The sequence below is a fragment of the Castor canadensis genome, chromosome 2 (genome assembly GCF_047511655.1).
Source record: "Castor canadensis chromosome 2, mCasCan1.hap1v2, whole genome shotgun sequence".
NCBI classification, from domain to species: Eukaryota; Metazoa; Chordata; class Mammalia; order Rodentia; family Castoridae; genus Castor; species Castor canadensis.
The window spans coordinates 54,690,493-54,712,556 of record NC_133387.1 but is presented as its reverse complement, the minus strand read 5'-3'; the positions used below and the strand labels follow the sequence as shown (position 1 = coordinate 54,712,556).

The 22,064-nt window shown below is 35.5% G+C and overlaps 1 protein-coding gene across 4 annotated transcripts in view; it reads left to right on the top strand.

Moving 5' to 3' along the window:
• Positions 1 to 22,064, top strand: part of Rundc3b (RUN domain containing 3B) — a 201,850-nt gene that overhangs the window by 175,416 nt on the left and 4,370 nt on the right. For 2 of the 4 annotated variants that reach the window (XM_074064842.1, XM_074064839.1), the window contains exons 9-10: positions 3,340 to 3,486; positions 12,679 to 12,800. In XM_074064842.1, the coding sequence (XP_073920943.1) occupies positions 3,340 to 3,486; positions 12,679 to 12,800 (269 nt within the window). The remainder of the gene's footprint in view (positions 1 to 3,339; positions 3,487 to 12,678; positions 12,801 to 22,064) is intronic. The other 2 variants (XM_074064840.1, XM_074064841.1) reach the window with 2 other exon arrangements.

Here is a 22,064-nt window from a genome sequence, read left to right as displayed (position 1 = left end):
TGTAGGAAAGCTATACTCAGTCTTTCAATGGGAAGTTGTGTTTATAAAATCTACATTGTTTTGAAATTATGTACATTCATCAGAGACATGGTCAGGCTAGGCAGATACGTATTTCAACATAGTAATATATAAAAGAATAAAACTTTACAGAAATCTAAACCTGAGCTCATGTCCATAGAGTATTTCAGCCTCTGGAGTGCCCTTCCTACTGAGTGTGGTTGCTGTCAGTTGTGACAGAGAGCTTTGAGTCCAGGTCCAGTGGACCACACTCTTCCCAGCTTCTTCCCTCCTACAGGGTGATTTACTGCAGAACAGGGTCTGAAAGCTATGATACCAGCATACAGAGCAATGGGTTTTTCCAGTGTTCCCCATCCAGTGCAGATCTAGACTTCTATTTGTTCCTCCCCACTCTCCTATGGACTAAGGAGAAAACCCTACGCTTGGACATTTGCTGTGCCTGGCTGCAAAAAACTGACCAGGGCTGGAGCAAATGCAAAGCTGCCCAGCCTACAGATTGTAAAGCTCATTGGGGCTAGTAGTAGCTCCAGATACACAAAGAGAAGCTTCTAAAATGAATGAATCCCTGATGTTAACAAATGACCCTTGACTAGCTCAGCCCTCAGTCCACATATAACACCAGAGTTATGTACATAAAAAAGAAAGGCAATATGACTCCTCCAAAAGCTCATAGCTCCTCAAAAACTAAAGCCAAAAATAGTGAAATGGCTGAAAGGCCACAAAAGGAATTCAAAAGTCTACTTTTAAAAATGATCAGTGACTGAATACCAACCACAATAAATATGTCATAATAGTTAAAAAGATGATCAATGACCTCAGTAGAATTTAAACAAATAGCTGGATAAAGTAAGGTTGTCAAACAACCTTAGGGATGAAAAAGTCAGCAACATAGATGAGAAATTCCTCAGGATATTGAGATTTTGAAAAAAAAACCTTGCAAATGAAAGAATAAATAAAAAACACAAAAGTTACACATCATCAATCACCAAAGTCTAGATCAAGAAGAAGAAAGAATATCAGGTATTAAAGACAAAATTGACAAAATATTGCATTCAGAGAGTGATAGTGGAAAAGAAAATGCATGACCATAACTTTCAAGAATTCTAGGAACATGATCAAGAGACCAAAGAATCCATGGGGCCAAAGGAGCTGAAAAATAAATTAAAGGCATAGAAAACCTATTCAAGGAAATAGAAAACTACCCAAATCTTGAGAAAGATACAGAAATCCAAATACAGGAGGCATATAGAACCCCAAATAAATATCAGAAAAGAACCTCTCTATATTCCATTTTGGCCAAAATGCTAAGACAACAGAACAAAGAAAGAGTATTTAAAAATGCAAAAGAAAAAATGCCAGATTTATTTACAAAGGTCAACCCATTAGAATTACATCAGACCTCTCAGCAGAAACTTAGAGAATGAAATGATATATTTTAAGCCCTAAAAGTAAATACCTGCCAGCCAAAATTACTATATCCAGCAAAGTTATTCTTTAAAATTGATTGAGAAATAAAGACCTTCCAAGATAAGCACAAACTAAAGCAATTCATGACCACTAAGCCAGCACTGCAGAAGATACAGGAATCCTACACACAGATGGGAAAGAAAGACAGTAATAAGCATGAGAGGTCAAGAAAGAAAAAAATCTCAAGAGAAGAATAGACAAACAATTGAGAAGAAGGAAATAATCAAACATGTTCAACCAGAAAACTCCCAAGAGGAACAAGGGAGAAGGAAAAACAAAACAAAATAGTACTGGAATCAACAGGAAAAAAAAATCACAAGAATAAGCAAACAACTCTCAATTGATCACCCTGAATGTAAATGGTCTTAACTCTCCAATTAAAAGATGTGGATTAGTTGATTGGATTAAAACACAAGATCTAACTTTCTGTTGTGTACAAGAGACACCTCACTGGCAAAGACATATACAGACTTGGATGTGAAAGGATGGAATATGTTACATGAAGCAAGTGGAAACCAAACATAAACATGAGTAGCTATATTTGTATCTGACAAATTAGACTTCAAGCCAGAGTTAGTCAAAGAGGTAAAGAAGGTCACAATATTTGGATCAAGGAAACAATCCATCAAGAGGATACAATTATAAATTTATATGCACCAAACATTGGTATACCTAATTTCATTTTAAAAAATCACTGCAGGACATGAAGAGACAGTTAGGTACAGATATAGTAATTGTGGGGTACTTCAGTACCTCCGTCTCATGAACAGATGGATCATCCAGACCAAAACAACAACAACAACAAAGAAAAACTTCTAAATTAAACTGTACTATAGAGCAAATGGACTTAACATACACCTATAGAATATAAGGGAGAAAATTTTAGAAATCCTAGAATCAAATGAAAATACAACAAATTTTAAGAGGAAGCTTATATCTATGAGTGGACACATTAGAAAAATCAGAGAAATCTAAAATAAATAACCTAAAGATGCACCTCAGGGTCTTAGAAAAACAAGAAAAAGCCAAGCCCAAAATTAGTAAACAGAAAAAATAATAAAGATAAGGGCAGAAATTAATAAAATTGAGACAAAAAGAAAAAAAGAACCAACAAAATAATGAGTTGTTTCTTTGAAAAGGTAAAGATTGACAGACCCTTAGCCAAACTAACTAAAAGAGAGAAAAGACAGAAATTAATAAAGTTAGATGTGAAAGAGGATATTACAACAGTTACAAATGAAATTCAGAGGATCATCAGGAAATATTTCTTAAATGTATATTCCAATAATTGAAAAATCAGTGTAGTTGTCAGTGATTTAATCATTTTCATGAAGATTTATTAATAGTCATTATGTCAAAAATACTAATAGGAATCTCATGGATTTTTTATTGTATATTTTAATGTATTTTTTAAAATTTCACTTGTTTTTTTGTTTACTTGAGTTAGATTGCTTTTGTAGGTTATTTCTGAGTTTTTAAATTAGAAAATATTCACATGAAGTCTTTATTTTTTTAGATAGCACCTAATAGCCTGTATTTTAGAATATCATCATTGTTTTTTAGTTAAGATATAAAATGCTGCTGGATCCTTTAGTCTTTTCATAATAATCTCTATGGAAAGGATTGAATTTCAATAGTAGTGATTTATTATACCATTAGAGAGAAAGAGAAAGCACATAACTGCAAAAGACCAAACAGACACAGTCCCAACCAATCTTGCTGTAATTCTGTTCATAGTCTATTAACATACCATTTTTAAAGGATGAATTTTCGGGGCCTAAATTGATGCCATTAGGTTCCTCTGCCATTACTGAACAGTGAAAACAAAAGCACTCACCATCTTAATATTCACAGGACTGTGCTAAAGAATAATGATTTAAGATCAAGACAAGAGTTAACTGCCCACCTCACCAACCAGTGGCCTTCCCCAGGAGCTCTGGATGTCAATGCTGTTGCCTTGGATACGTTGCTTTACCGAAAACACAATAAACAGTGGTATGAGTAAGTGTAATACTTTTTTTTCCAACTAATTACAAATTTAGTTGTACCAAAACATGTGGCTATCCACTTTAGTGTCTTACTCTTCTGAATTTATTATTACCTTACAGCAAAGATAGACTTTAGGACTACTTTGATAAGGTTACATTAAGAAGCGGATGTATTAATATGTTAAAGCCAAGGCACCCTGGGGAAGTGAAAAAGCTGAGAAATTCTTACACATTATTGTTGTACCAGCTATCTAATTCTCAGCCAGTCCTTCAGTTATATCCATGAGCTTGTGTTTTTGAGCCATCTATTTTTGAATCTTAGTTTTGTTATTGTATTTGCCTAACATTAATTTTCCTGTTTGTCTAAAAACACAAAGTTCCATCTTCTGAAGGGCTATAAAGACCTATAGTTGTTCTTGGTGAGTTCATTTTCAATAAATCTAATGTTTAGAAGCTAAAAAATAAAACTATCCCACCTATGGGCCACAAACCCTTTTCCTACTTCTTCATCCTAATATTCAGGACTATTTCACTTAGTCACAATATCTCAATATTGAATGAGCTACAGAATCTTAGATAGTCTTCATTTTGAAAATCATAAATTATATTACCTTCTTTTGGCTTTTAGCTACCATTACATCTTACTTGTTTGTTTTCACTCTGTTTTTCTGCCTTCAGTTAATTTTCTGTTTTTCCTCCAATAGATATTTTCTGATATATTTCCCTCCAATCCCCTTCTGTTTGCTTTCTTCCTTCCCTTCCTACCTTTTCTCTCATTTCCCTTCTTCTTTCTTTCTTTTATTTTCTCTTCCCGTCCTTTCTCTTTTGTTTCTTTCTCTACTCTTCTGCAAAGGACTTATTTTCTAATTTCACTGGTAGAGCCACACACTTCTGTGTGTGTTTCTTAGAGTCCCTTACTAGGTAATGAGTAGCAACAGTTTTGTTTGTCTGTTGAGCCATGGACCCAGATTTTAATGCTTCTTGACTCAGTTATTACAAGAACTGTTTTACTATGGACATTACGTCCACCTTTTTTACTCTGTGACTTTTTGTTGATGTTTATCAAAGATAGAATTGAAAATAAAAGAATTGCTAGGGACTTTAGTCTTCTTGTTTCATTGATTGTTAGAGACAAGTAGAGTGAGTAGATTATTTGTGGAATATATCAGTGTGACTATTTTAAAATCAGGTTTCTTACTATTATTCAGGTTTTGACTTTGGATGTTCTACACATTAGGATCTAGTTCCTTTATACTCTTAAGGAAGTTTAGAATAACTAATATGTATCTTACACTATGTGTCATATTACCCTTCTGTGGCACAATTGATAGAAAAATATTTTGTTATTTCTAGTTTATGATTAAAAATCGAGTTTATAGAAATACTTGGTATATTTATTTTATGTATGACACGTAAGATGTTCCTAGTTTTTAGCTGCAAAAATATGACATTAGGTCTTTCTAAATTAAAAGACTACCTTTTAATTGCAATATCCACATCATCACATTAGATAGTAGGAGGCAAAATATTTTACCCAGAAGATGCGGATTCTTGCTTGCTGCAAAGTTACTACAAAGGCGCCAATAGAGAGTCTTAAGTGGAATATTTATTTCTAGTATACCTACGCATGTATAATAGTGTCTGGTTTTTACAAAGCAGTATAGCAGCAGCAAAAGGCAAGGAAATGGCCTATTCATCTGTTGAGCAAGAATCCAGACTTCATTCATTTGCGGGGGGCAGTACTGGGGTTTTGAACTCAGGGCATTGCACTTGCTTGGCAAGTGCTCTGCTACTTGAACCACATCTCCAGCCCTTTTTGCTTTAGGTCATTTTTTAGGTAGGTATCATTTTTTGCCCAGGCTGACCTACTAGGATAGTGACCCTCCTACCTATGCCTTCCAGGTAGCTGGGGTTACATATGTGAACCACACTCCTTGTTTATTTGTTAAGATGGGGCCTTGCTAACTTTTTGTCAAGGCTGGTCTCATACTGCAGTCCTTCTAATTTCCACATCTTGAGCAGCTGGGATTATAGGTATGAGCCACTGTGCCTCACCCTAATTTAATGCTTCTGGATGCCGTTATTCCATTACCTTAATAAGAGACATCTGTTCCTTTCTGGTATCATCCTTTAATATGACTTGTCCTCTTCTGTTGGTACTGCTTTTAGAAGATGGCCCTGTTTGTAAACTGATATCTCTAAACAAAAATTATACTGCTGGAGTGTGTACAGAAATCACTGGACCTAGAGTTCAAAGTCAGTAGGCAATAGTAAATATTCTCAGCTACTTACTGGCTGAGCAACACAGAGTAACACTTCCTTTCCTGTATATATCATACTAGGACTAATACCTGCCTAATAAAATTATATATCAAATAAGGCAGTGAGTTTTCTGGCACTTAGTAGCTTCTCATTCAATATTTTTATACCCTATGTCATCTTTTTTCTCTAATATAATGCTGTACCTTCCATATGAAACAGTGTATATCCACCTAACATTCCAAGGTCTACTTTCTGAATCATATATAAAATTAAAATGATCAGCTAATCCCCAGTTGTTCTGAATATATAATTCCAGCTGTCTCATTTAAAAATGGAGACTTGGATTTTCATAATAGAGGAGCTTCTTATAAATCAAGTTTGAAACTAATCAGAATTTTTAATGAGAATACAGTTATTGCTGTCCTCAAATTTATAAGCCAAGACTTTTGAACTACCTGATCATGAACTCCTTTTCATTTGGCCAGAATCATAGGTAAATTCAACAACATTTATTGAGAACCTAGAAATTATGGAAGAGATGGCTAAAATCCTTTTAATAAGGAATGCTATCTCTCTTCATAATTTAGAGAAACTAACCTTACAATTTGTTAATTTTAATGCTAGTAGATTTTTCCTGCAAAGGATATGAGGTGCCTAAGCCTATTTTCTAGGAGCTCTGTGACTTTATTCTACCAGTCTGCCAAAGATAACTTTAAGAAGAAAAAAATGTTCAAAGCAAAACTTTAGACAAATTAAACTTAACAGCATTTATTTGAGCAAAGAATGATTCATGAATCGGGCAGTACTCAGAACCAAAGGGGGCTCAGAGAATTTCATCCAGCAGTAGAAGCAGAAAGCTTTTATAGACTATGCAGAAAGTAAAATAGAAAAATCATCTGATTGGCTGGCTTCAACCTCATTTGGGCACAGTGTGATGAGACATTTATCTTACTTGGGTGTAGTATGATAAATTGCCTGTCTGTTATTGGCTAAAGCTTAGCAGTTCATTAATGAAAAAATGTACTCATGAGTTAGGTTTCAGTTTATGTACTAAGGTAGACTATTTTTTTTTTGGTGGTATGGGGTTTGAATTCAGGGTCTGTGCTTGGTAGTTATGCACTCTACCACATGAGCCATGCTTCTAGCCCTTATGTACTAAGTTAGGTTACAGTTTGTTGCTACTCAACGTAGTGGTACAGCCTTAAACTAATGGCTTCCTGTTTATTTAATTTAATAAGTATTTTATGCTCATTTAATGAATTTGTTGGTCTTTTAAATTGAGCTGTTTGGTAACTTGGTTATGTTGTCACCTATTCATGCAAGGATCCCATTCACAATAAAAGATCTGAAATTTATTTCTATTTTCTATGCTGCTTATAAAACTTTAAAAGTAGGATTTCCAGTTTATTCCTTGATTACTTAGACTTAGCAAGATTAACCAGGCTGGTTTTCCTTTATTTCAAAGATGGCAATATCATATATGAAAACTTGATAAAATGTTACAGGTTTATGTAAAAACTCAGCAATAAACAAATATATAAAATATATTTCCTTAATATAGCATAGAGTACTTGTTTCCTTTTCTTTCTAGTCAGTTCTAATATCCTTTATACATAAAATTTAAGTCACATGAGCTTTCTAGATAATCCTATTAGATTATCTGTTCTGTAATCTTGTTAGATTATTACCTAATCCACCTATTCTTATCCCAAAAGATCTGATTCATTGTCATCATATTTTCTACTTAAGCTTTTTTTAGTCTTTTAAATTTATCATTGATTCCCGGTTTGGCTATCACTTGGATTGGCCTATCATGAACTACTATTTAGGCTTTTGTGTTTTTCTTAATGACTTTCACTTTAAATGTATTGAGTTTTCCTTTTCATGTGTGTTTTTCAAACATTTGTTTGGAGTAAGGGTCTCTAAAGCACTAAGGCTGCACAAATATTTTACAATTCATAAATTAGGCATTAACCTGACTCACATACATCCTTCCTTATTAGACTTTCCTTGCATTCTTTTGTAAATTTTAGTAGATTAAGAGAATATAGATATTTTGCTATAGCAAATGATTATGTTGCTTCTTAAACATTTCTGTGAAAAAAAAACAAGAATAAAAAATAGCATGGCTCTCTCTCCATGTACATGCATATGTTTGTCTATATACAGTGTGTACATATTTTAAATTGCTTACATGTGAATAATACTAGTCTTCCATATATCACACTCTGTTTCTTGATGACTACCAGATAATATAAATTATTATCTCAACACATCTTTGGGGCAAATAAGTGACATAGATTGTCAATATCATTATTTCTGATCATTGATATAAAAAGTAAGATTGTAGAGCCAGGCACAGTAGCATATACCTATAATCCTAGAACTCAGAAGGATAAAGCAATACGATTGAGAGTTTGAAGCCAGACTGGGATACATAGTGAATTCTAGGCCAGTGAGCTGCAGAATGAGACTGTCTCAAAACAAAGGAAAAACTAAGATTGTATAAAGATTAAGTAATAAGTGAATTCAGGTCTATCGTTCAGTTTCTTTAAATTGGCCGTTCTTTGGTACCCAATTTCATATATGAGTGTTTATATTTGAGTGGTTCAAATAGTTTGATATTGGATATAATAAATTTTATTATCTACCAGATGCCCATGACATATAACATAATTCTTAGAAGTTTAATTTATGTTTGACACTATAGTGATATATATCAAACTTTAAATTTTTATATAGTCATATGCATGATTCTCACTGTTTTGTGTTCTGATTTTGATTAAGTTCTATTCTGAGAAACAGCAATAGTTGTCAATTGGATCAATGTGTCTGGTGGATTACATCTAATGAGTTGATATTAATGAGTCTGAAATTCTAGGATAGGCTTGGCTGTGGCTTTTTAAAAACAGAACTCTCATAGATAGTTTACTATAGGACAACAAAATGTTTGTCAGAGGGTGTCTCATTGGAAATCAGAATGTAGATGCTAGACCCATTCCTTACCTACTGAAAGCAACTGAATTTATCTCCTCCCAAATAGTGAGTTTGTAGGTCATCTTTAAGCAAGGGAGATACTGAATGGTACTGTTTTTAATATCTTATGAGTAAAATATTTAATTATGGTTTGGAATTTTTATTACTTCAAAACATCATTGTCTACCAAATTCTCTTTCTAATATCCATTGGCATTTGGTTAAGTAAAGTCTCTAAAATCAAGGATTATTCACTAAATGTCACAAATGAAAAGGTAGAAGGTTCAAACTCACTTTGGATTCAGAAGTGTGATAGTCTGAAAGGAACTTCTGTAGTCATCAAGAAATCTCATTTGGGCCAGGTGTCTGTGACTCATGCCTGTAATCCTAGCTACTCAGGAGGCAGAGATCAGGAGGATCGTGGTTCAAAGCCAGTCCCAGGCAAATAGTTCTCCAGACCTTTCTTGATAATACCCAACACAAAACAGGGCTAGCAGAGTGGCTCAAGCAATAGAGTACTTGCCTAGAAAGCATGAGGCCCTGAGTTCAAATCCAGTACTTCCAAAAAGAAAAAAAATAAAAGGAAATCTCATTTGGTGGTACTGTCCTCAGGGCCTATTTTCAAAGATTCTTCTCTCCATTGGTATAAATGTATGCTGTCAAACTCTTGGTCCTTAGAGTATTCAATGAATTTCATGTCTTTTCCTTATGGATATTTTGTTGTTTGCAAATACTTTTTTTTTGGTAGTACTGGGGATTGAACTCAGGGCATTGTACTTGCAAGGAAAGCATTCTACCATTTGAGCAATGTCCCCAGTCCTTGTTGCTTTTTTATGTTTGCTTTTTTGATAGAGTCTCACACTTTGCCCACCTAGTCTCAGACAGTGATCCTCCTATTTCTATCTTCCAAGTAGCTGGAATTAGATATGTGTACCACCACTTCTGGCTGAATTTTATTTCTTTGAGACAGGATCTTGCTCTTTACCCCAGGCTACTGGCCTCAAACTCATGATCCTCCTGCTTCTGCCTCCCAAGGGCTGGGATTAGAGGCATGCACCATCATGCCTGGTTTGTAAATACTTCTACATATAATTTTTAAATTTAAAAACATTAAAAAATTTCCTATGATGAAAAATCAGTGTCAAAAACTCATCTTAAGCCATCAGTTTAAAAAACAAGCCTCATATATCTATTGGGCACAGAAAACTAATTTGGAAAAGAAACATATAGTTGCTCATTAGATTCCTGTGTTCCTGCTTTCTTTATAGCTAAATAAATACATTTTAATGAAGATCAAGTGAAATTTCCAGTGATATAATTAAGTATGGTTTACATGATCTATCTCAGAAAAGAAGACTGTTCTTTGAGAAGGATTTCTAATAAAATAGGGAGTCAAATCCTTCTTTCTGTACTAGAAGAAGATAAAATAGTCGATAAGGGAACAGAATTGGAGCCAGGCTACCAGGCTTAAATCTAATCTCTCTGTGCCTCAAGTTTCTTCTGCTATCAAGTAGAAGTGTTGGGAACCAAAAGCCACAGTCTGACAAGGTCACTGGCTTAGCAGCATTCCAACAAGGTCGGAATCTGCAGGTGTACCATGTCTCTATCATGGTGGGAAGGAGCACTAAAATGGTTTCCCTTGACTAAAAAAAAGTTTATACTTAGTCAAGGACACTGGCAGTAAGAATGCAGGGTGGAAAACACAGAAAGGTTGTAACTAGGTCAGAGTGTTTTTGATGTTTAAGTCTCTTCTTCTTTTGTCTAAAGCTGGCTGAGAAAAAAAAAATTTGCCGGTTGGTCATCAGCCTGCTGGCTGTCTTGATATGTGTCTTGTCTTGTTCATTCCTTCCGTGAGCCCTTTTGGGATAAGGGCCTCTGTGATCCTGGCATAGAAGTAGTAATAATTCCATCTTCTTAGTGCATTTGTGAGGATTGAATAAGTTAATATATGTATATATAATGTAGAAATGGGATTACACAAGTACTTTATACATGTTGGGTATTGTTTTTATTGCATATCATCATATAGCTTATAAAAGTGCTAACCACTCTACAAGAGGTTTCCTGCAATAGTAGAATTTTCTGCTACTCAAAAATTATAATTAAGGACTTTTATACTCTGAACATTTGAAAAGTCATCATAGTATAAATTGAGAAGACTATTTGCATTATAAGCTAATGAAATTATTCCATCATCTTATTCATTCTCTATTTCTTAGGGAAAAAAACAGATATGTATTGTATGTATCCCCTCACTAGGATATCCTACAAAATTTTATCTTAATAAGATTGATGAAGAGTAAGTACAAAAGCAATTTAAAGTACTGTCTTGGTAAATCTATTGGGCTCTGCCCAATTTATTTTATTTATTTATTTTGATTGTTCTTGTTAATGTATAATCTAGTTTTAGTGAATAAAATTTTTCCATTTTCTTCTCATTTTGGATAGAGTCCTAACATAAGATAGCATCTGGGCATAACTATTCAAACCATATTTAATAAATGTACCTTTGATAAATCTGTAACTGAATCTACTCATGTATATGAAAAGATACCTATCTATGAAATACATCATGTAAGTTATATGTGCTTTCCTATAAATACTGTTATAAGCTGGGCATAGTGACACACACCTGTGATCACAGAGATAAAAGGATCTTGAGTTCAAAGTCAGCCTGGAAAAAGTTAGTGAGATTCTATCTCAAAAACAAAATAAAACAAGAGAGCTAGGGCCCTGTTGTAGCTCAGGTGATAGAATGCTTGCCTAGCAAGTGCTGGTTTCAATCCCTAGTAACACACACACACACACACACACACACACACACACACACACTATGGAATTTGACTACCTTGTGAAAAGACATTGAGCTTAAACATTCCTTTTCATAGACCATGTGTATTTATAAATGATAATGAATTCTGTTGCCTACACAAATAAAAAACCAAAGCTGCATATAACTTTTCATTGGTTTTATTCTGAAAACCAAATATGAGATAAGATTAATTATAAGCTTTTTGGCTGGGGGATATGGCTCAACCAGTAGAGCGCCTACCTAGCACATGCAAGACCCTGAGTTCAAACCCCAGTACTGCCAAAAGAAATTAAGCTTTCATTAGCTTTCCATTTATAACTAAATTTATCCTCTAATATAATTAATTACTAATTAACAACAGAAAAATAGCCTCAGAACAACAAACAGAAGAGGGAAAGAGGTTCATTATGTTGGTGGTATATTAAAACAAGTACTTACTACCCAACATTTTTTAAACTTCTAAATTATAGAAATTTATAATAATTTGTTTTTCTTTGGTAATAACTGTCAGTGATACTTTCAAGACGTTGAGGAATCTAAAATGTTAGAGACAATAGGTCATTATTAAATTATACCAATTTTTATTTCTTCATTTAGAATAACATTTAGATTTTCTGCTTTTTTGAAAATTATAAAACACAATTAGAAGTTCCCATTTTGTATTGAGGGGGGAGCGGGAGGGGGCGGAGTAGGTGGTAAGGGAGGGGGGGGCAGAGGGGAGAAATGAACCAAGCCTTGTATGCACATATGAATAATAAAAGAAAAATGAAAAAAAAAAAAGTTCCCATTTTTAGGTGGGAAGAGTGCCTTTTTCACCAGCGTAAAGCCCTGAGTTCAAACCCCACACCACAAAAAGAAAAAGTGTTGCCATTTTAAACCATCTGTCTAACCAGAAATTGTTGCATTGTGTGTTTTAATGTGTTGGACAAATTATTTTTCTTTTCTGTTTATCAGTGAGTAAAATAGTTACCCCTCTGAACCAGGTAGGGAAAAAAGTATGGAGATCATTTACAAAGCCATGATAAAGGCAAAACTTGGAAAATGTTAGGAAAAATTTTACCAGAAACTTAATAAACTGAAAACCATTGAAGAATATTTCTAGAAATTCTTTTTTTGTAAAAAGAAATTTAGTTAGTATTTTATCCTTATTTTATAGGAAAAGTTATCAAAGTCTTGACCAGTTATCAGCAGAAGTTAGCCTTTCTCAGACTTCATTAGATCCAGGCCACTCACAAGAAGAAGATGGAAAACAAGACACATTAAATTTAATCAGTGAAGGTAAGAAAAAATCTATTTTAAAGTTACCTTTTCTACACTACCTGTATTTTGGTTGCAGAGATTGCCAGGGAATAATAGTGACATTTTGTGAAGCATATTAGAAATTAACCTGTCCTTATAGTTAAAAATGGTCTTCCCTTTTGCTTCTTTTCTCATATGTTTGTGTCTAACTTTCTCAAAAGGCTTATGTATAGTTGTCACCTTCATTTCCTCACTTCCTACTCTTTTACCACTCTAATTTTGCTGTTGTATCTTTTCTGCTTTACTAAAACAAACTTTTACCAAGGTGTGATTAATTACTACCAAATTGCTAAAGTCAGTTTCCTGTCTTTATCCTGTTAAACTTTTGATACCACTGACCATTCTTCATTCTTGAATCACTTTTTGAACCTGATTTGTTTAGCACGCTGAAAAAGTTCAGGAACAAACATAAAAATGTTTGATTTTTTTTTCTACTATTACTCCTTCTAGATGACTCTATTAGTATTTCTTCCCATTATATCTTCCTGAGCAACATCTTTGTTTAATTCCATGGCTTTTCAAGCTACTTTTAATTATATAACCCCATTTCAGTTTCTAAGTCTTAAACTTCATTTTTACGAATCCATGGGTTAATTGGTTCAAAACTCTTTTATTTCCCTTTCCTAATTTAAACTAAAGCTTCCTCTCTAGTTCCTTGGACTTGGTGAGTGGTGCTGGTATGATCTGATCTTCACATCTTTTATCTCTTCTGCTCAGTTCTACTTATAGATCAATCTTCACCTCAGTGGAACCTGTATTGCCCTATGCCACCAGTTTCCCCGCTACTTTCTCCATTGCAATAAATGGTACCACCATAGGTGTTATCCTATATTCTACTTTTTCTCCTTAAAACTACAATCCGTTTATCAACAAGTCCCATTAGCTGTCCACACAAAACATGTTATATACATTGACTTCTCTACTATTGTATCCTGGTCTCAGCCACCTGCAGCAAGCCTTTTGGCTGGACTATACCCACAGCTTTTTCATTTGGTCTTCCATCTCCCATTCTTGCTACTTTCAGCCCATTGTTGACACAGTAGTCAGCAATCTTGTAAGACATAAAACAGAAAATATTATAACCTTGATTTAAACTCTGTAATAGCTTTCAATGGCAATTACCCCAGCAACTGACTTCCTACTGTTCTGTTAGGTTGGTCTTGTCTTGACCATCTTTATACTTGCTTTCCCACTGGCTTGAAAGTTTTCTTAAAGTTTTCATGTAAACTATTTATCAGGTCTTTGTACTAATGTTATCTTTCTAAAGATTTTACTGACTCCTGTCTCACCATCTCTACCCTATTTCAGGTACTCTCTATCATATTGCCATACATTATGCTATGGTTTTTGTCTGTAACCCCACTTTGAAATGTAAGCTTCATGAGGGGAGAAATAATATCTCATCTTCTTCACCAGTGTGTAAATAGGGTCTGGTGATAGGCAACTATTAAATATATAGTGAAAAATCAACAAGTATACTCATATGGTAAGTATCATAGGATGTGACAAATAAAATATTCTGAGAGGTGGGGTAAGATGATGGATTAGAAACGTCCATTGTTTTGACTCCATGAATGAAAAGAGTCAGGGTAACACATAAGAGACCATATTTTGAAGAGAGAAGGAGATAAAGAATCATGAAAGAGGTAACAAGACAGCAGAAAAGCACAGGGAAACCGAGGCAACAGAGAAAAGCAGCAAATAATAGTTCTAAGCCCTGTCCCCAGATCCCCAGGAGGGAGACATGAAGATGAAGACACCATCACAAGATAAGTCTGATGGCCCTGGTGACAGATTGGCAATTCTAACAGCAGCATAAATCCCTCATCCCTCAAGCCTTAAACAATGAGGGATTTGGTGAGACAGTGACTACTCCAGTATTGAGGGCTAGCCTTGGTGCAGAAAGACATTCTGTCCCTCCCCTTATCTTGGAGAGACATAGCAAGATGAGATGGCCTGTTGCTTGAGACTGAGATACTCTGGAGGTCTGAAAATAAGGAATACTTATAGCTCAAGGAGTCTTGGAACACTCTGTCACAGTGTCTGGGTGAAAGACTAGCAGGAGAGGTGATCGAGGAGAAGGATATGGTCCCACAGAGAAGTTCAAGCAGCAGGGAGCTCTGGCAGTGAGGGGCATGGTGCCTTGCCCTCCCTGACAAGGATGCTCACAACCTCCTATCCCCCCACGGAGGTAAACTGTTAGGTGAGGTCTGAAAGCTCTGGGCCCGCCCCTAGGACCTGCATCCTAGGGTATATTAGCTGCCAGACAGGACTAGGGACACCAAGTTTAGACCTCCTCCTTCACACAGGGAGGTGAACTTCTGGACAGAGTGTAAGCATTGGGATCAGCAGACAAAGGAACTAGGTTCCTCAGTTCTCCCCATGTCAGTGCAGAATTCAGCATTTGTTCCCGCAGTCTCTGATGCATTTAGGAGTACTACAAGGTTTTGAAGTTTTCTGCCCTTGGGGACACGAACTGCGGGGCAGGGTATAGAGCAAATGGGAACTTGCCTAGTCCATAGGCTATAAAGCTCACTGATGCCAGCAATGGCTCCCAGTACCCAAAGAAGGGAAGCTTCTGTAGTGAAAGCAGCATAGAAGCAGACAACTGACCTACAAGAGATTTTAGTCTACCTCAATTTGAGCACATCTGGAGATCAAACCCTGTACCTGTGCAGATGGTTGAAAGCTTAGCTACAGAGTCATGCTCTTCAGTCCAGTGGTGAGAAATAGTACCTCAATCCAGACACTTCGCTGTCCTGCCTAAACATTGAGATGATTTCAACTGAAAGACTACAGGTTATTAAAACTTCCAACCAAAACTTGTCCTCAGATACATAAATCCCAATGTAGAAACACAGGTAATATGAAAAAATAAGGCACCATGTCTTCTCCAAAAGTCAACAATTCCACAATAAAGGACTTGAATGATAGTGAAATGTATGAAATTTTTATCATTTCTATTCAGTGATTTCTATCATTGTTTTTATCATTGGTCATGATCAATTAAAGAAAACATGCACAAGCACCTGAATGAATTCAAAGAGGATACAAATAAACAGCTGAATGAACTCAAATAGAATGAATGAAATAATAAAGACAATTTTATCTAATAAAAATCAGAAAGATAATTCAGAATATAAATGAGAAATTCAACAAAGATATAGAAATCCTAAAAAAAGAAATCAAATTAAAATCCTGGAAGTAAAGAGCAAAATAACCCAAATAAAAACTCAATTGAAAGCCTCACTAATAGAATGGAACAAGTTAAAAATGGAATATCAGAGATTGAAGAAAAAGTAAAGCAATTAGATCAATCAGACAAAGATAAAGAAAAAAATAGAATATGAACAAAACATGCAGGACCTCAGAGACACCATCAAAACACCAAATCTATGAATCATGGATATAGAAGGAGGAAAAGAGGTACATGCTAAAGACATGTACTCAATAAGATAACAGCAGAAAACTTTTCCAATCTTGAGAAAGAGAGTGTCATACAGGTACAGAAGGTTTTATGAACAGAAAGCATGCAAGATCAAAAAGAAATACCCCCAGACATATTATAGTTAAAACACTAAATACACAGAAAAAATACTGAAAACTGAAAGAGAGCAGTAACAAGTCACATATAAAGTAAACCCATCAGAATATCAGCACACTTCTCAACAGAAACTCTAAAAGCAAGTAAAGCACGGAATGATATATTTTAAGAACTGAAAGAAAGTAAGTCAACCTAGATTATTGTATCTAGCAAAGCTATCATTGATAAGTAAAAGAGAAATAAAAAACTTCATGACAAACAAAAACTAAAGGAATTCATGATCATTAAGCTAGCACTGTAGAAGATAATTGAAGGAATCCTACACACAGAAGAAGAAAAATACAACCAGGAAAATGCAGGAAAGAATGAATCCAACCAGATGAATAGATTAGCAAATGAGGATTCAGAAAGAAGCAGTCATCACAAAAACAACAAAATAATACTGCATAACTTTCAATATTAACACTTCACTATACTGTACTCCTCAGTCAGTTCCTCTCCCTGTGTCTGTTGCCACTCTCAGCTCTCCCATGCATCTCCCTGAGATGCCTGCCCTTCCCAGAGATACAGGGCAGAGGAAAGGGGAGAAGCTGGGGAAAAGAGAACCTGGAGTCTGTACCAGGGCTTTGGGGATTGAGTTCTTCATTCACTAAGGAAGGAATTGGAGGCACAAGCATAGGGACAGGGAGTTTGGGAAAAGTGTTTGGAGGGAAGGTGAAATTCAATGATACTCTTTCTTTTAACTCCCACATTACTCTTTGCTTTGTTCTTAAGAAGCACGGAACACAATAAAAAGAAAAAGAAAAACCTAATATGGTACCTAAACAGAATCAAGAAACACATGATCATTAGGATAGATGCATAAAAAGCCTTTGACAAAATTCAACATCTTGATAAAATCTCTGAAGAAACTAGGAATAGAAGGAACGTACCTCAACATAATAAAGGCTATATATGACAAACATCATACTAAATGGGAAAAATTGAAATCATTTCCTCTAAAGTCAAGAACAAAACAAGGTTGTTTACTCTCTCTATTCTTATTCAATATAGGACTGGAATTCCTAGCCAGAGCAGTTAAGGCAAGAGAAACAAATAAAAGGGATTCAAGGAGGGAAGGAGGAAGTCACATTATCCCTATATGCAGAGGATATGATCTGATATTTATTTATTTATTTATTTATCCTTCTTTTTTTTTTTTCTTTTATTATTCATATGTGCATACAAGGCTTGGTTCATTTCTCCCCCCTGCCCCCACCCCTTCCCTTACCACCCACTCCGCCCCCTCCCTCTCCTCCCAACCCCCTCAATACCCAGCAGAAACTATTTTGCCCTTATTTCTAATCTTGTTGTAGAGAGAGTAGAAGCCATAATAGGAAGGAACAAGGGTTTTTGCTGGTTGAGATAAGGATAGCTATACAGGGCATTGACTCACATTGATTTCCTGTGCGTGGGTGTTACCTTCTAGGTTAATTCTTTTTGATCTCACCTTTTCTCTAGTTCCTGGTCCCCTTTTCCTATTGGCCTCAGTTGCTTTTAAGGTATCTGCTTTAGTTTCTCTGCGTTAAGGGCAACAAATGCTAGCTAATTTTTTAGGTGTCTTACCTATCCTCACCCCTCCCTTGTGTGCTCTTGCTTTTATCATGTGCTCAAAGTCCAATCCCCTTGTTGTGTTTGCCCTTGATCTAATGTCCGCATATGAGGGAGAACATACGATTTTTGGTCTTTTGGGCCAGGCTAACCTCACTCAGAATGATGTTCTCCAATTCCATCCATTTACCAGCGAATGATAACATTTCGTTCTTCTTCATGGCTACATAAAATTCCATTGTGTATAGATACCACATTTTCTTAATCCATTCGTCAGTGGTGGGGCATCTTGGCTGTTTCCATAACTTGGCTATTGTGAATAGTGCCGCAATAAACATGGGTGTGCAGGTGCCTCTGGAGTAACCTGTATCACAGTCTTTTGGGTATATCCCCAAGAGTGGTATTGCTGGATGATCTGATATTTAAAGGACCCTAAAGACTCTACCCAAAAACTCCTAGATTTGATAAATACTGCAATGTAGCAGGATATAAAATTAACATTTTATAAGTAAATCAGTACCTTTTATTTATACCAACAATGAACAGACTGAGAAAGAGGTCAGGAAAAAAATTCCATTCCCAATACCCTCAAAAAAATAACATAGACTACAGTTAAAACTATGAAACCTCAAAGAAAGAAACTGAAGAAGGCACCAATATATGGAATTATCTCCCATGTTCATAATAAGCAGAATTAATATTATGAATATGGATTTACTGCCAAAAGTAATCTGTGGCTTCAGTGAACTCCCCATCAAAATCCCAATGTCATTCTTCATAGAGAAAAATCAATCCTAAAATTCATATGGAAACATAAAGACCCCAAACAGGAAAAGTAATCTTGAGCAAAAATAGCAATGCTGGAGGAATCACAATACTAGGCTTCAAATTAGACTATTGAGCCAAAGTAACAAAATCAGCCTGTACTGGCAGAAAAACAGACACATAGACCAATAAAACAGAATAGAAGACCCAGAAATGAACCCACAGAGCTACAGTCATCTGATTTTTGACAAAGGAACCAAAATCATACACTGGAGGAAATATAGCCTCTTTAACAAATGGTGCTGGGAAAACTGGTCATCTACCTATAGAAGACTGAAACTAGACCGATACCTCTTTGTACAAAAAAATCAATTCAAAATGAACCAAATATTATGTAGACCTGAAACTTTGAAACTACTATAGAAAAGCATAAGTTAAACACTGGAAGATATAGGCACAGGCAATTATTTTCTAAATAGGAATCCAATTGCCTGCGAAGAAAAGAGCAAGAATTGATAAATGGAATTGCATCAAATAAAAAGCCCCTATACATCAAAGGAAAAACATGACCAAAATGAAGAGACAACCCACAGAATGGGAGAATATCTTTGCCAGCTATTCAATGAATACAGGATTAATATCGAGAATATACAAGAGTTCAAAAAATTAAACACCCAAAGAACAAATAAATGGGAAAATGTACTGATCAGTTCTCAGAAGAAATACAAGTGCTACTAAATGCATGAAAAATATTCAGCATCCTCAGACATAAAGGGAATGCAAATCAAAACTACACTGAGATTCCCTATCACCCTAGTCAGAATGGCTATCATCAAGAAAGCAAATAACAGCAGCTGGATGTGGTGGCTCGAGCCTGTAATGCTAGCAACTTGAGAGGCTGAAATTGGGAGGATTGCAGTTTGAGGCCAGCTGAGGCAAAGTAAGTTCAAGACACCCCATCTCAACCAGTAGCTCAGTGCGATGGTGTGCCTTCATCCTAAGTTAGTTACACAAGAGGCTGATATCAGGAGGATTGCAGTTTAAGGCCAGCCTGGACCTCAAGGACCCCATCTTAAAGGAAAAAAAAAAGGGCATGATGGCAGATACCTGTCATCCCAGGAATGGTGGGAAGTGTAAAACAGGAGAATAGAGGTCATGCAGGCCTGAGCAAAAGGCAACATCCTGTCTCCAAAATAACCACAGCAAAAAGGGTCTGGAAATTTGACAGAAGTGGTAAAGCACCTGCCTAGGGCTGGAGACTTGGCTCAAGTGCTAGAGTCATGAAGCCCTGAGCTCAAACCCCAGTACTGCCAAAAAAAAAATTATATATATATGTATCATCTCTCTCTCTCTCTCTCTCTCTATATATATATATCTATATATAGATATATAGATATATATATATGTTGAAATAATTCTTCTAATGATGTATATTTGCTTCAGTAATAGGAAATTTACCTCTAGCTGTCTGTTTTCATGCTTTTCTACAACAAACATTTCATTTGAGACTAAATTATATTTTTAAAGCATTTCAAGCAGCACTTAAACTTGATGCTTATAGTCACAAAAGTAATTAAAGTGATACCAGCATGAATACTTGTGACAAAGCTCATGCAAAAACAACTGTATCATAACATCTTCTTAGTCAACTACAGAACTCATAGGTTCAATGAGTTTGAAATTTTATTGCATTAAATGGTCATTTTCCCTAACCCTTGATCATAAAATGGTGACATAATCCTTTCACAACAGCTTTAATACAAAACTTTTCCTATATTTTTTAGTTTTTAGTAGAGGCTAAGGAATTTCTTTAGGCATTTATAAATTAGTATATATATTAATGGCCTCTCACTGTCCCCATTGACTACCTCTTTCTACTCCAAATTTCTCTTTCTTAGAGTTAGTGATTGTAATTACTATTTACTTATGAATTGTAAAAACCTTTTGAGTCATTCTTGGCTCCTCCCACTTAACATTTTTCAATCACCAAATCCTACTATTTTGACACTAAAGATTTCTACTTTTTTTCTCTGTATCCCCTCCACTGGCAATCTAGTTCAGGCATCTGCCATGGGTACTTGTAAGAATTGAGTTTGAAATTTTAAAACACCCAGAGACAACCTTTTTGTTTTCTGAACTGAACAGCATTAAACAATATTAAAAGGCATTTTTAATTATTCTGGCTTAAACACATTATTTATGGGATTTCTTTTTTATTTGCAAGTGCTCTAGCAAATCTGGACTTCTCCCCTTCCTTGGAGGGGCAGTTCCAGAAAGCTTTGTCCATGACTGGGTATCATCAAAGGAGAAATCTGACTCCTTTCCTGTAGCTCTTCAAGTAGAAGTTTGTCACTTTGAACCCAAAGATTATAACTTTTCTGAGGCATATTCAATGGAAAGGTTCTTCTTTGTTATTTTTTCTTTATTCATTTATTCATATGTGCATACATTGTTTGGGCCATTTCTGCCCCCCTTGTCCAGTGCCCCCTTCCTTTGTTGTTTAATAGGAAATTAAACTGAAAACTGGCTTACTTTGGGACAGATACCATTATTTAACAGATATATGATGTGTTCATTGCATTAAGCATAAATTATCTTTTGTGAAAGGGGAACATAGATCTTAATTGCAAAATGCCCCACATTTCTCAAGAGTCTCTCACATATACACGCAGTCACTAACTGTATGTCAAGGCCAGAAAGCTTAAATCTAGAAAAGAGCTTTTAAGGCCCTCTACCAACAAAATGAAATTTTGATGAAAAAAACTGGGTAGTGACAAATTATGGAAATGGTAATGGATGTGTGATAGTGTGAATGTTATTAATGTCACTGAATTGTACAATTTAAAATGGCTAAAATCATAAACTATGTTCTATATATTTACCACAGTAAAGAAAATAGTTCCAAGCTAGGCATGGTGGCTCATGTCTGTAATCCCAACTACTCAGGAGGTGGATATTGGGAGGATTTTGATTTGAGGCCAGCCAAGGCAAAAGTTAGCAAGACCCTATCTCAGTAAACCAGGCATGGTGGCATGCAACTGTAAATCTCAGCTATGCAGAAAGCCATAGGGAAGAGGATTGTGGTCTGAGGCCAGCCCATGGAAAAATGCAAGACCCTGTCTGAAAAATAACTAACGCTAATAAATTAGTAGGCAGCAAAAACAAAAAAAAAACCCCAAAAACTAAAGCTAAAAAGGACTGTGGTATGGCTGTCCATACCCCAGTGACTATGCAGCAAGTAGGAAGAATGCCTGCACAGTAGTAAGTAGGAGGCCCTGAGTTCAAATCTCAGTACCACCAAAAAAAAGAAAATCTGTGTGTGTATATGTGTATCAATAAGTCAC